Here is a 12,068-nt window from a genome sequence, read left to right as displayed (position 1 = left end):
GGGCATGGTGCTGTCGTGGATCGTGCAATTCCCGTGGCAGACGATCATGCGGCGTTAATACGGAGGCGCACATTGTTGCCTTGTGTCAGACCAGATACAAATCTGTAATATTCAGGGAATCGAGGATGCGAGGGTTGCTGCATCTTTTTGGGGTGGTGGAACAGAGAGGATGTGGGCCGATGGGGCCGCATTTTCAGCTGAAACATTGCAGGAGAGTCCGTAGAGTGCAGGAAGTCGTTGGAGTTCTACGCTGTGCTTCTTTTCTGTTGATTGCAGATGCAGAATGTATTTCCCGTGCCGCCTGCTCTTTCGGTAGTGATGCTAAGCGCAGGAGTGCTGACAGAAAATCAGTGAAAAAAGCCCATTTATCGGCTGGCTGCTTTAAGAGGATGAAAAGCCGCCCGTAGCCCTACGAGCTTGGTAGTCATCGTTAATGTCTTGTAGCTAAGTGGGACACAAATGTAAGTCGCGGTGAAGAGATCCAGATCCAACTCGCCGACAATGTAGCCGCCACTGACCCATCAGTGAACGCATGCGCATGGGCTCTCTCCATATGCTCCAAGGCAAAAAATACCACAGCTAAGGCCGGCATGTGTGCCTTTAGTTTGAAGCCAGGCACAGTGGTTGCGGTCTTCATGAATACATAATTCATTACTTTCTTCCGGTTTAAAAAATCATGCACCCCTCCGTCTAACGACGACGATGGTTTAACACGAAGTTTTCTCGTGACGGATTGTTTGGTTGTCGTCTGATTTTGAACTGAGTTTCGACCATGTCGAAATGGAGCAATCGGATTTGCTTTAAAATCGTTAAACTTGCCCGCGAGATCAATTCTGCTCAGTACTTAGTCATTCACCTTGAGACTATCTATCGGGGCACAGCCGGATATCTTCCCGAGTAGCTTATTGAGTCTCATCCAAACAATATCACTTCGCTTTCAACTTGCATTGAAAATGGGGTTGTAGTGTTCTCGTTACACATCTTCCTTTTCTTTTTTTAAGTTGTTACTAAACGATTTTTATTCATCCCACCTGCTTAAATCTAGAGTTTTCACAAACAAATGGTACAACTTGTTTTTATTAGCAGTTTGTTTTCTTACGTGCCCCGTAATCCACGGCTGGCGCGACTTACTAGGTGTTCGGTGCGTTTTAACAGGAAATGAACCAAAGTAATGCGATTTAAAATTTTTTATAAAGCCTTCATAAGCGGAATTTATAAAGCTCTCATAAGCGCAAAAACACGTCATAGCGTACGCCCCTCTAAGGGGATGTCCAATGATTACCACTTCCAAGAAAAATGAAGGAAGCTCACACTTATAGCAGGAAAGATGGAGTAAAGGTCGTTGCGGCCGCGAAGAAGAAGCATGTCGGCTGCAGTTGTAAACTGAAACCACCGTGATGGTCATGAAGGTTCGCACAGCTTCGCTACGTTCAAGCCTTACGCGTTTGTGTTACTTTCTTCATTTTTTTGCTCACTTGTATCGCTTTGCGGTTTATAGCCGGAAGTAACTAGAAATTTACAAAGACGTCGTCTTGGGCGCTTCGTGTGACTACCTGCCGCACGGAAGGATGCAACAAAGAGGCCCTTGTGAATGGGAATGCCAGAATAAACAGCGCCTGAAGTCTGTTCGGCTACGCTTAAATTCTGGGGGCTGATTTGAATCCCCTGAACGACGTATGGGGCAGAGATTTCAGGGTATTGTGTCTCTTTGGGGTATCAAGAAAGCCAGTTCGATGCCAGTGGTCCTTGCTCTTTTTCTTTGCGTTTTAAGTTCTAGCATCTGTGAATGGTTGCTTTTGTGTGTAGGTAATGTTAGTGAGAACGAAGTAGCTTAACGTCCACCTGAAGCCAGAAAGCGTAGCCTAACGCTTCCTCAATAGCGTGGAGTCGAAGGGGACACCATTTTAATATATTGCGCATCAGGCCAATTTCTGTTATCATTGTGCATTCAAATACATTCCAAAAAGGCATACAAATACTTACAATTGGGTGTCAAAGTGCGTAAAAACGCTGAGTAAATTGTATAGTATACATATTTTAATGTAAATATTGACAGCAGAACCACATCGTAGTTTAAATTTAGGTAGGTCTATAGAGAACATTTGGTGTATGTCCGCTGTCGACTTTTTAATGTTCGTGCTCGTTACAAATATGAATGTCGAATAGCAAGGGTGTTTAATTTACTCGTGTTACTGGGATGAAATGAACGGGATGAAACCCTGTCTGATTTGAATAAGTCATATCAATCCAACTCCAGTGGTGCGAACATTGTTCTTGCGCTAGATGTCAAGTTGTGTTATTCCAATATGTTTATTTAAGACTTTTTAATAAAACCTCAACCTCAACAGAGCTCGATTGATTGATTGATTCATTTATTGATTGATTGTAAGGTTTAACGCGGCGACGCAACGCAGGCGATGAGGCGCGCCGTAGTGGAGGGCTCCGGATTATTTTGACCACCTGGGGATCTTCAACGTGCGCCGAAATCTCGTACACTCGGGCGTTTTTGCTTTTCGCCTCCGTTAGAAAAGCGGCCGCCGCGGCTGGGAATCTAACCCGTGAACAGAGCTCGAGTTGATATAGGTATATTTTATTGTTTCAATACGAGGCATATGGACGGTTTTATTACAACAAAAAAATCTTCATCTTGAATATTAAATTCGAAAAAATTAAATTCATTCCCAGGCAGTAGACATTTGAAGTGATGCAAATATTCGATTTAGAAACTTACCTTTCAAATATGTACTTTGCGGGTTCTTGTGTTTGACAACTGAACATAAAAGAGTGAGTTTCAATTTAGTTTAGAGCAACCCATTTTTTTCTGTGTTGTGTTAACACACAGCTTGTTGACTTTTTGATGACAAACCTGATGAGGTAGGGAGTTACGATTTAATGCGCATTTTTCTATAAAAACGCACAGTTAGGTTTATTCAAACAAAATTACACTTTCTTGACGGTGAAATGAAAACAAAGAGCTGTGTAATGTGCTACTTCACAACTTGGTCCGGCTAAGGTTTTTTTGACGTCCGCAACTCCCCGGCCTAGGACTGACAGAACTAATCGGCGGTTCTTTTTCTATTCCTTACGCAGCGGGTTTCTGATGTGCGTCACACTGGCGAAATACAAAAATAAACCAGTGATCGTCTTGTTGGTAGTGATCCCATTACGACTCATCAGGTAATAGTTGCTTTTCCCTTAGGTAAGTAATGTGACACAGTGGAAAAAACAATATGATGTGCCAAATAAACGCTACAAAGAGTGCCATCTAATGTCTATCACCTTTGAGTTAAAGGCTATGAACTTAATATACTCCGACGAAGTGATTCGATATAAAACATTAATTAATGACAATCTTTAGTACAGTTAATGAATGAGCCTACATGGAAGCATTCCCGTGCTTAGCATGAGGAACCAAAAGAATTAGTACATTCTTTTTGTTCCACTGAACGTGGCGGTCAAATCCCGCATTGCGCTCCTCAACGCTGATCTAACAGGTTAAGGGTTCAGAATAGCGTTATAAGAACGATATGCTTCCCTCAATATTTGCCGATTATTTTCAGATTTTGAATTAATTTTATGGGGCAGAACGTTGGCTGAAAATTGGTTCATTTGTAGCTTTCATTTACATAGATGATTATTATTTTTATAACAGATGTACTGTGACTTCGGTTGTATACTAGCTACGCATTTTCTCTTGTTGAAACAATTCCGAAGTTTAGAAAGAAGTGTGCTTTGTGTTTTTCATCAATTTCGTTGCGTCAAATTGGGGCCCCACCAACGGTAAACACGCCTATAGTAAAACTGTGGACTTTATACAGACTTTATACAGATTATACAAAGTGTTTTCACTTTTCACTCTAGGCGACAAATCTCTTTTCTGGTTTAAATACCGAAACTTGAACTGAACGAGAATGTTCAAGAACCTCTCAAATTTGCAAGGGCCGAACGGGGTAACTCAGAAGTTCACCTCTTTAAACGTTTTCTTTATTTAAGAAATCTTGAGGCCATCTAGTGTGAGCACTCCTGCATCGCACAGATAACAGAAGACGTATTGACACAAATTTCATTTTCATATTTTTCTGGTTTTCTGGCACCGTCTTGTTATATTGTCGGAATAATAATGTTCAGAATGGAGCGCTTTTCTTAAGTCTTTATCAGCTTATTGTCGTTAGTTAAAGGGGCGACAAAGTTTAGGCAAACCGCGAAGGAATATGCAGATACATATTCAAGCTCAGGTCTTCATGCACCTTCACGCAGGCGTAAGTCCACGCAACTCTTGTTTCATTTTTATGTAAGGGGATCGCCCAGGGCCCATTCAGTGCTATCGAAACAAGGTGCTGACGCTAATTAGTGTGGTAATGTCTTCACGACACTTTGTAAGTGTGCAGGATACGCAGGGTAAATTAAAACATGGTTCCACCTAGAAATATTTTTCGGTGATACATGCCGGTAATAAAATTTTGAAAGGATGCTCATTTGGAGCTCTACAATGCTATGGCCATGAGTGCCATGTTTTGTTTCTTAGGCATGGTCATACAGATCAATACACTCGAAGAAATTGCCGCAGGTGGGCTACACCCCAATGCTCTAGAACGACCAGTCAGTGTGATCACATGTGCGCATATGCTGAATGATGAGGCCAAGAACGCGATTCCAGTGGTAGAATATATCATCTCCGCTGGCACAACAGCGCACATGCACGCCTTGCGCTGTTGTCCCTACCACGGGTGCCAGCGCAGATTCTATTTTTTACTCGAATCCCATTCTGAGCCTCGTCATTCGCCGTATTCGCACATTTGATACCGATGACTGGTCTTGCTGGAGCATTGGGGTGAAGCCCACCTGCGGCGACTTATTAGAATCTAGTGCCCATTAAAGGGAGTGCGACGCTCCCCTTCAACGCTTTGACTCTTTCCTTCGCATCTGGGGGCACTGCGAAAGCTATAGTCATCGCCAGCACGGAGCGGCACCGCGTTATTTGGTCTTTGCTGCAGATACAACTTCCGTTCCTGTGTTGCTTTTGTGGATTTCTTTTTAAAGTGGCTTTCGAATGCCTTCATTGCTGCAACTGAAGGAAAGCTGCCCAATAGCCACTACAACGCTGTAATGACGTAATTCCAGCGGACGAAGAACGACACGACCGGGAAAGTGAGAAATAACTTTTGATCAAGTTTCTCAGTTATCTGATGGACATATAGCAGTAATTTTTGGCTGATGTGCTTTGCGACCCCCAATCTAAGTACTGGATGTTTAACAAAGTGTTGCAGGGGTCTCTTTAAGCCTCTTTGTACGGAACAAATACCCTTTCACGATAAACCCTTCATGATAAACAGTTGCATATGCTTAAAATCTGTGGAGCAACTGCCAACATTTTTTTCTTCGTTCCATCCAGAACAATGGTGCCGGCTTTCTTCGTAATCATGTGCATATACCTCCTTCCTATTATGGTTACTGGACCGGACCTTGGGACATTCATGCACTACTTCTATGACGAAATTTCGGAACACTGGTGGCAGATAGTAGTCCAAGTGCGGAACTTCTACTGGCTTGACCACAAGGTAATGCAACGATAAGAATTTTCGCATGTATAACAAAACAACTTGTTCGTGAAGTCCTGTGCTACGCAATTGACAGTGGCCGTAAAGACCCCTTTACAATTCAGCCCAAAATCTCGAACCGTACCGGTTATTCTAGAAAAACTGCTGTTAACATTGATAGTTGCTAAGTTAAAGTGCTGCCATTTTAAGTTCAGAATTTGAAGAATATCACTGATTCAGGGGCGCACACTTATTCCAAGGCGCCTCCTTCACAAGTGGGGATTTTTCGCTGCGTCCGTGCCAGTCATAGCAATTCATGACCGTCAGAGACAAATCTCCTATATTGCGTGGAACGTTACTCTCACGTTATTTCACACATTTGGCAAAGAACACAGCGCTTTAGATGGGCGTAATCACAAAGTAAAGCCAGGAACCGGTCATGAAATCGCAGTTGGCTGCGCACGCCAGTATGCTGCGACTTAACGCCCCCATTGGCTTCGAGTGCGGGTATGCGCTGGTCTGATGTCCACATTGCTAGCGAATGCCTGCGTGCGCTGGCTTGACTTACCTTGGCAGCGACGTGTCATGCAGTTGAAGAAAAATTGGTATCAAAAGGTCAAAATATAAGATCAACAGGTCAAAATGATCAAAAGGTCAAATTATAACCAGTGGTACTGCTGGCCTAGTGCAGGGAGTGGGTTGGCGTCGGGCCTGACGTGAAAGCGTCAGGTTTGGTTAACACCACGCTTTGAGGTCTCACGTATTCAACGAGTACCAACAGCTTCACGTACAAAGGGTCTGAAATTGCTTGGCGTGTAGTAAATCTAAGCGTTAAAGGGACCCTGCAGCACTCTTATAGCAGTGCAAAAAATCATGCACCCCTACGCCAAACAACGACGATGGTTGAACGCGAAGCTTTCTGGTGACGTACTATTTGGTTGTCCTACTTTTCGAAAGAGCTTCTACCATGTCACAGTGAAACCCTTCCCGTAAATACTTGGTTAGCAGAAAGAGGCATTTTTGTGCCGTGGAAAACCGACTGCAGTCTGTGCAAAAAGCCGGAAACTATTCATCACGTCTTCATTGACTGTTGGGACTCAGTGTTCCACTGGGATGTTCTCCAACGTACGTTAAAGAAAGACATACCCATAACACCGCGCGGAATTCAGTTCCTACCCGTGAAAAATGAAGGCGGTGAGCCGGATGATTTGATCATGCTCTTCAGTCTTCATAGTAAATGGAGGACGAGAATGGCGGTGAGGAATGCGGATATAAATTCCCGGCCTGTCAGGGAAAATTTCATTGAAAGCGTACAGTATATACGGGAAGTGTTTCGTGCAGAGAATGATCCCCCTGAGTGGTTGCCTGTGCTTGACGATTTAGTGTGTCTTACAAAGTTTTAAAGCCACTGAGTCAGCCGAGTCGGGTTGACGTATCATTGCAATATGACATGATGTGTGATGTGCTGTAGAAATGTCGAAGCAGGCAATAAATAAATGGAGCAATCGGATGACCTAGGTTTCAAAACACCGAGGGACGCAGGTTCGATTCCAACCGCGGAAAGCGCTTTTTTTGCTTAACTTCGGCGTTTTCGCGTTGCAGACGCCATCAGCGAGGACGCTAAAGCTTCGCTTACAAAATCATCGCGACGTTTAGACTGCACTTTCAGTATTACCTGAGCCAGATAGACACCTGCACGTGAAGCGGTAAGCATTCAAATACTTGCGAAAGTTGTGAAAACCAAAGGCGCTCTTTTCGATTTCACTCATTAGGCACCGCTTTAATTACGTAATTACAGCGATGGACGTCCTATTTTCTGTTGCTGGTCAACGTCACGGTTTAGTTCTCGCGTTTCCGGTGACGATTCGCGGTCGACGACCGCGGTTTATGTCTGAACCTGTACGTACAGTTTTGGCATTTTTTTTGTGTGCGTTTCGAGTGCGCGCGGAATTGGAGTGATCAACTCTATACTTCACTCTCAACCCGATCATTCAACAGCAAGCGTTCATCCCTCCTTAAACGCCCTACCAGCTTGAGCGAGCGCTTGCGAGCAAGCCCCAACGCTTGCGTTGTCCCTCGGAAAACCGGAAATGGACTACAACATGTCGCGGAGAAAAAGAAAACTCGCCGGCACGTGATATATCGAAGGCAGCTGAAAAGAACGCCAGGAGCGACCCCATTCTCCGGGAGATCGTGCGCAGCCTTCGTCGGCTAGGCCGAGGTCAAGTTGACAAGGAACTATTACACAGAATATTCATTCTCGCGTAGCTCCTCTTATACTGTACGGATTTGCGGGAGGAGATTGTTAGGACAATGAACTTTACCCCGAAATGCATTCCGAAAAGTCGGTGGCCAGGGCTGCAGGGTTCCTTTAAAGATACCTCACGACAGGACTGCATATAGGCCTAACGCCTAGGGCTATAGGCGAAGGCTCCTAGCCATAACAAAGAATATAGGATGCAAAAATGCAAACATATCGTGTGTTTTGTGACACTGCATTACACAAAACCATACTCCGCAGTACAAAACTCAGGCACACAAACAATTCTGCGACATAGCTTCGCAGGAAGGGGTGCTCACGTATCGTGACATCAAAGCTGAAACTTAGGTGCACGTTGGTTTTTTAAAGGGAAGCATTATTCGGCTCAGCCACCTTTTCCTACTTGCTTTTCCCTTTCGCTTTCCTTGGCTTTCTTGCCCGCCTACCCTTATTTCTGTCTTCATGCAACGAGCCCATAATTTCCTTTTCTGACGTCTTTTGCAATTTTTTTCTATCCCTCTCTCACATATTGTCGGGAATCGTTCTGTCTTAATTCTTTCTTTTCCTTCCTAGTTCATTCTGTATGCAAAATTTTTTTTTGTCTACTTCGTATGCTTGCAGCTATGGTGTTATGTTTTCTGCTCTCAGTACAGCATAGATTCCGATTTGCGTTATTTGTGTCCTACGTTGTTGTATATATTATAGAGTTTTAGCTGACCGTTTTTGACGCTCCGCTAAACTCCCGACGGTCGCTTAGCACAACCGGAGCGTCAGCGGCAGAAAGGCTTTTAGCTAAGCGATAACCGTATCTCCCTCGACGGGGAATGATTCGCGTCACTGGTCGTGCCCTGTGCGTGTGCAAACCAAAACGTCATCGCAAACTTAAAAATACGAATTGGAATTTGGTCGCTCAAGTAATGTAAACTACCGTGTTTAATGCCTTATTTCACCTTTTTAATACAATGTAGTTGCTTACACGGTATAATGGTTCTAATTTTTTTTGAAGAAGCCGACAAACTTTGGAATAGCCAAGACAAGGCTGTCTTTCTCGGCGCTGCATAGAAGCAGCCCCGCGCTTCGGTCGGCGTTTTTCGCTTCCGTACTAAAGCTCGTTGAGGAGTGTGGCACCTTTGCCTATTCGGAAGAGCTTTCGCGATTTCGTCGCTCGCGTTTCAACTAAAGAAACGGAGTTCGCGGGAGCGCGCTCGCATCGCGGGGCAGCCATGTTGATATTCCGCACGGTAACGTAAGCTGCGCAACGGTCCGCTAAGAGGTTCCGGTTAGCAGAGCGGGGCCCCGCTCCGGTATCGTTGCTAGCGTCCTTGCGCGCCACGCATGCGCAATGGCGCTCCCGCTAGCTATCGGAGCGTAGCGGGCCGTCAGAAACGGTCAGCTAAAACTCTCTATTGTCACGTAGCCAAAGACGACGCAGCTCTCTTGACGGAAAAATAGGTTTATTGGAGCGAACTTGTGCTCCCGTAACAACTCAAAGAATACACAGGCGGCGAAGCAGCAGTCCAGAAAGTGACGTACGCGGACTGGTGTCGGCGAATCGAATACCGCGGCGTCTCCTCTGCAGGCTTTTAGATGCGACGGCATCTCATTCACTCGCCTTGTCCCTCCATACGGCGTTGTCGTTGTCCGTCAACACCCCTCCCCCATTCTCCTCCCCGCGCGAGCTGCGCTCTCCGCCGCTCACCCCCTCTCCTCTCCGATAGCGAACACTCTCTCGCGAGGGGCATTGGATTGGATTCGATTGGATTGGCTTGGCTTGGCTTGGATTGGATTGGATTAAAGTGGTTTGTGTTGGATTGTGTTGCGTCAGAGCCGCGGCGGGGGTTCACGGAACGTTTCACGCGATGGGAGAATCAACCTAACGGAAACAACGGAACCCCCTATGCGTCGCATCTACACAGGGGTTCCCGCGAGGGGAGGTGGGAGCAATTTTTTTATCTTTCGGCGCAGACTGGTTCTCGAACCGTCGATTTACATCCAGGACATTGTAGATCAAAGAAGATTATTCTAGGCTAGTGACGTTAGGGCGAAGCACTCTCCTTATCTGAATGAGATAACCCATGCGGCATAAAAATAAAGAATGGGATTTGCGCTTCGCTTGAGACGCAGATAACAGAGCCGGGCACGGCCGGGCAGTAGAAACAAACCATAAATAAACAAACCCGATGCATGGCTCACGGCAATATATTGTTCTCGTCATATTGGTATTGTGTAATCTGTTTAAGCATTACCGTTTGTTGTTGTTGTTGTGCCTTACTCGCAGTGTTTTCGGAATGATTGAACGCTTTTTAAGTGCATACTTGGGTGTATTTTGCATTCCTTTTTTTCTTGTTTTCTCTTCTTCTTTTTTCCTTCTTGCGTTGTCGCACGGTCGCTGCGCCTCAGATCTGCCTGCCCACCCCCAATGACTGCGCGCTTAGGTGCGGCAGTAAATATATCATGTATTGACAAATTAAATACAGATGTAATATTATGATAATTATTATTATTACTCGGGTACTGAAGGCCTCGGTTCTTGCAGGCTTGGTGCCATAGGTCGCTTAGGAGGATTAAACGCTGGTCGATCGCTCTCGACAGATGGTCACCTTCACCCAGAGTAGCCGGAGTGGCGCTGGCCACCATCCCCAATCGCAAGAAACATTTACCTTAACATAAATATATAAGAAAGCGCCGCGCAGAACAGCCTCGCCGGTGGCGTAGTTGGAATCGCATCAGACAGGTATTCTGGAGGTCGTGGGCTCGAGCCCCACCCGGTAAGCATGTTTTTCTCCACCTTCTTTCTATCCTTCAAACATTTCAAAACTGTCTCATTCAAGCAGGATAAATGACATACCACCTTTTCCGCTTTGCTTTCCTTGGCGTTCCTGACTGCCTGCCCTTATTTCTCTCTCTCTCTCGCTCTCTCTCTCCATATATATATATATATATATATATATATATATATATATATATATATATATATATATATATATATATATATATATATATATGTAAAGGGGAATAGCACTCACGACGGTAGTTGATCGGGGGGGTTAATTCAAGGCGTAGCGTAAGGCAACGGGCCGAGCGCAGGTCCAGCCGGTACGAGCTCGTGGGCATGAACGTCCGAGTCGGACCTTCGTCGTCGTCACGATAAATCTCGGGGCATACCCGATTGGGAGAATGGCGCTTCGGCATCTACCATTGTTGTGCCGCGTTAACTCATCTTGTTACAATTGCTCCCGGTGCTAAAGGAGCCATCCTGGCTACTGAAGGGCACGACGAAACTAGAGGGTCGTAGTAGGGCTTCAACCGATCCACGTGAACAATTTCAGGCCCTCGGCGGCGATGATCTGTTGTTCGTGCGACTGGTTCCACAAGGTAATTGACGGGTGAAGTCCGCTCAATGACTCTATACGGGCCACGGAACTTAGTGGTCAGTTTTGGGGAAGACCGGGTGTTGAGCAGGGCACCCAAAGCCACACAAGGGAGCCGGGATCAAAACTGCGATCTTTGACGCAGTCGTCGTGACGATGCTTCTGGCGCTGCTGATCGGTCGATGTAAACGAACGGGCCAGTCGACGGCATTCTTCGGCGCGACGAGCAAGGTCTGAAATCGGCGTAAATTCGGTTGCGTCGGGCTTATAGGGGAGTTTAATGTCGATTGTGCAGGACGGCTGTCGCCCATACAAGAAAAACGGTAAGAATCCCGTGGTCATCTGCGTTGCCGTATTGTAAGCAAATGCTACAAACGGGAGTGCGAGGTCCCACTTCGATTGGTTGGCAGACACGTACATGGAGAGCATGTCACCAAGGGGGCTATTGAAGCGTTCCGTGATCCCGTTCGTTTGTGGATGATATGATGTGGTAGTCCGATGAACGACGTGGCACTCAGAGAGCAGGGCTTCAATAACCTCAGACAAGAAAACCCGTCCTCGGTAGCTTAGAAGCTCCTGAGGTGCCCCGTGTCGAAGAACAAAGCGGTGAAGCAGGAAGGAGGCTACGTTGCGAGCCGTGGCGGCCGGAAAAGCATCGGCTTCGGCGTACCGAGTAAGGTGATCCACGGCGACAATGACCCATCGGTTTCCTGCTGCAGTTGACGGAAGTGGGCCATACAGGTCAATGCCCACACGTTGGAAAGGCTTTGCTGGGAAACGTAGTGGTTGCAAAGGACCGGCAAAGCGGGGCGGCGGCGATTTTCGGCGTTGGCATTTAGGGCAAGAGCGCACGTACTTGTATCGTAGGCGAAGACTCTCATAGGTCTTTAGTACGCCAGC

The 12,068-nt window shown here is 46.0% G+C and overlaps 1 protein-coding gene across 1 annotated transcript in view; it reads left to right on the top strand.

The window, feature by feature from the left end:
• LOC144142518 (nose resistant to fluoxetine protein 6-like) overlaps positions 1-12,068 on the top strand; it is a 95,650-nt gene that overhangs the window by 38,890 nt on the left and 44,692 nt on the right. Inside the window, exons 9-10 of the mRNA XM_077674096.1 lie at positions 3,091-3,177; positions 5,393-5,558. Coding sequence (XP_077530222.1) covers positions 3,091-3,177; positions 5,393-5,558 — 253 coding nt within the window. The remainder of the gene's footprint in view (positions 1-3,090; positions 3,178-5,392; positions 5,559-12,068) is intronic.

This window comes from Haemaphysalis longicornis, unplaced genomic scaffold, assembly GCF_048455015.1.
Source record: "Haemaphysalis longicornis isolate Haplotype H1 unplaced genomic scaffold, Haemaphysalis longicornis Haplotype H1 scaffold_1, whole genome shotgun sequence".
Lineage (NCBI taxonomy): Eukaryota > Metazoa > Arthropoda > Arachnida > Ixodida > Ixodidae > Haemaphysalis > Haemaphysalis longicornis.
Note: the sequence above shows the minus strand (reverse complement) of the source record. Positions and strands in the feature narration are given on the sequence as shown.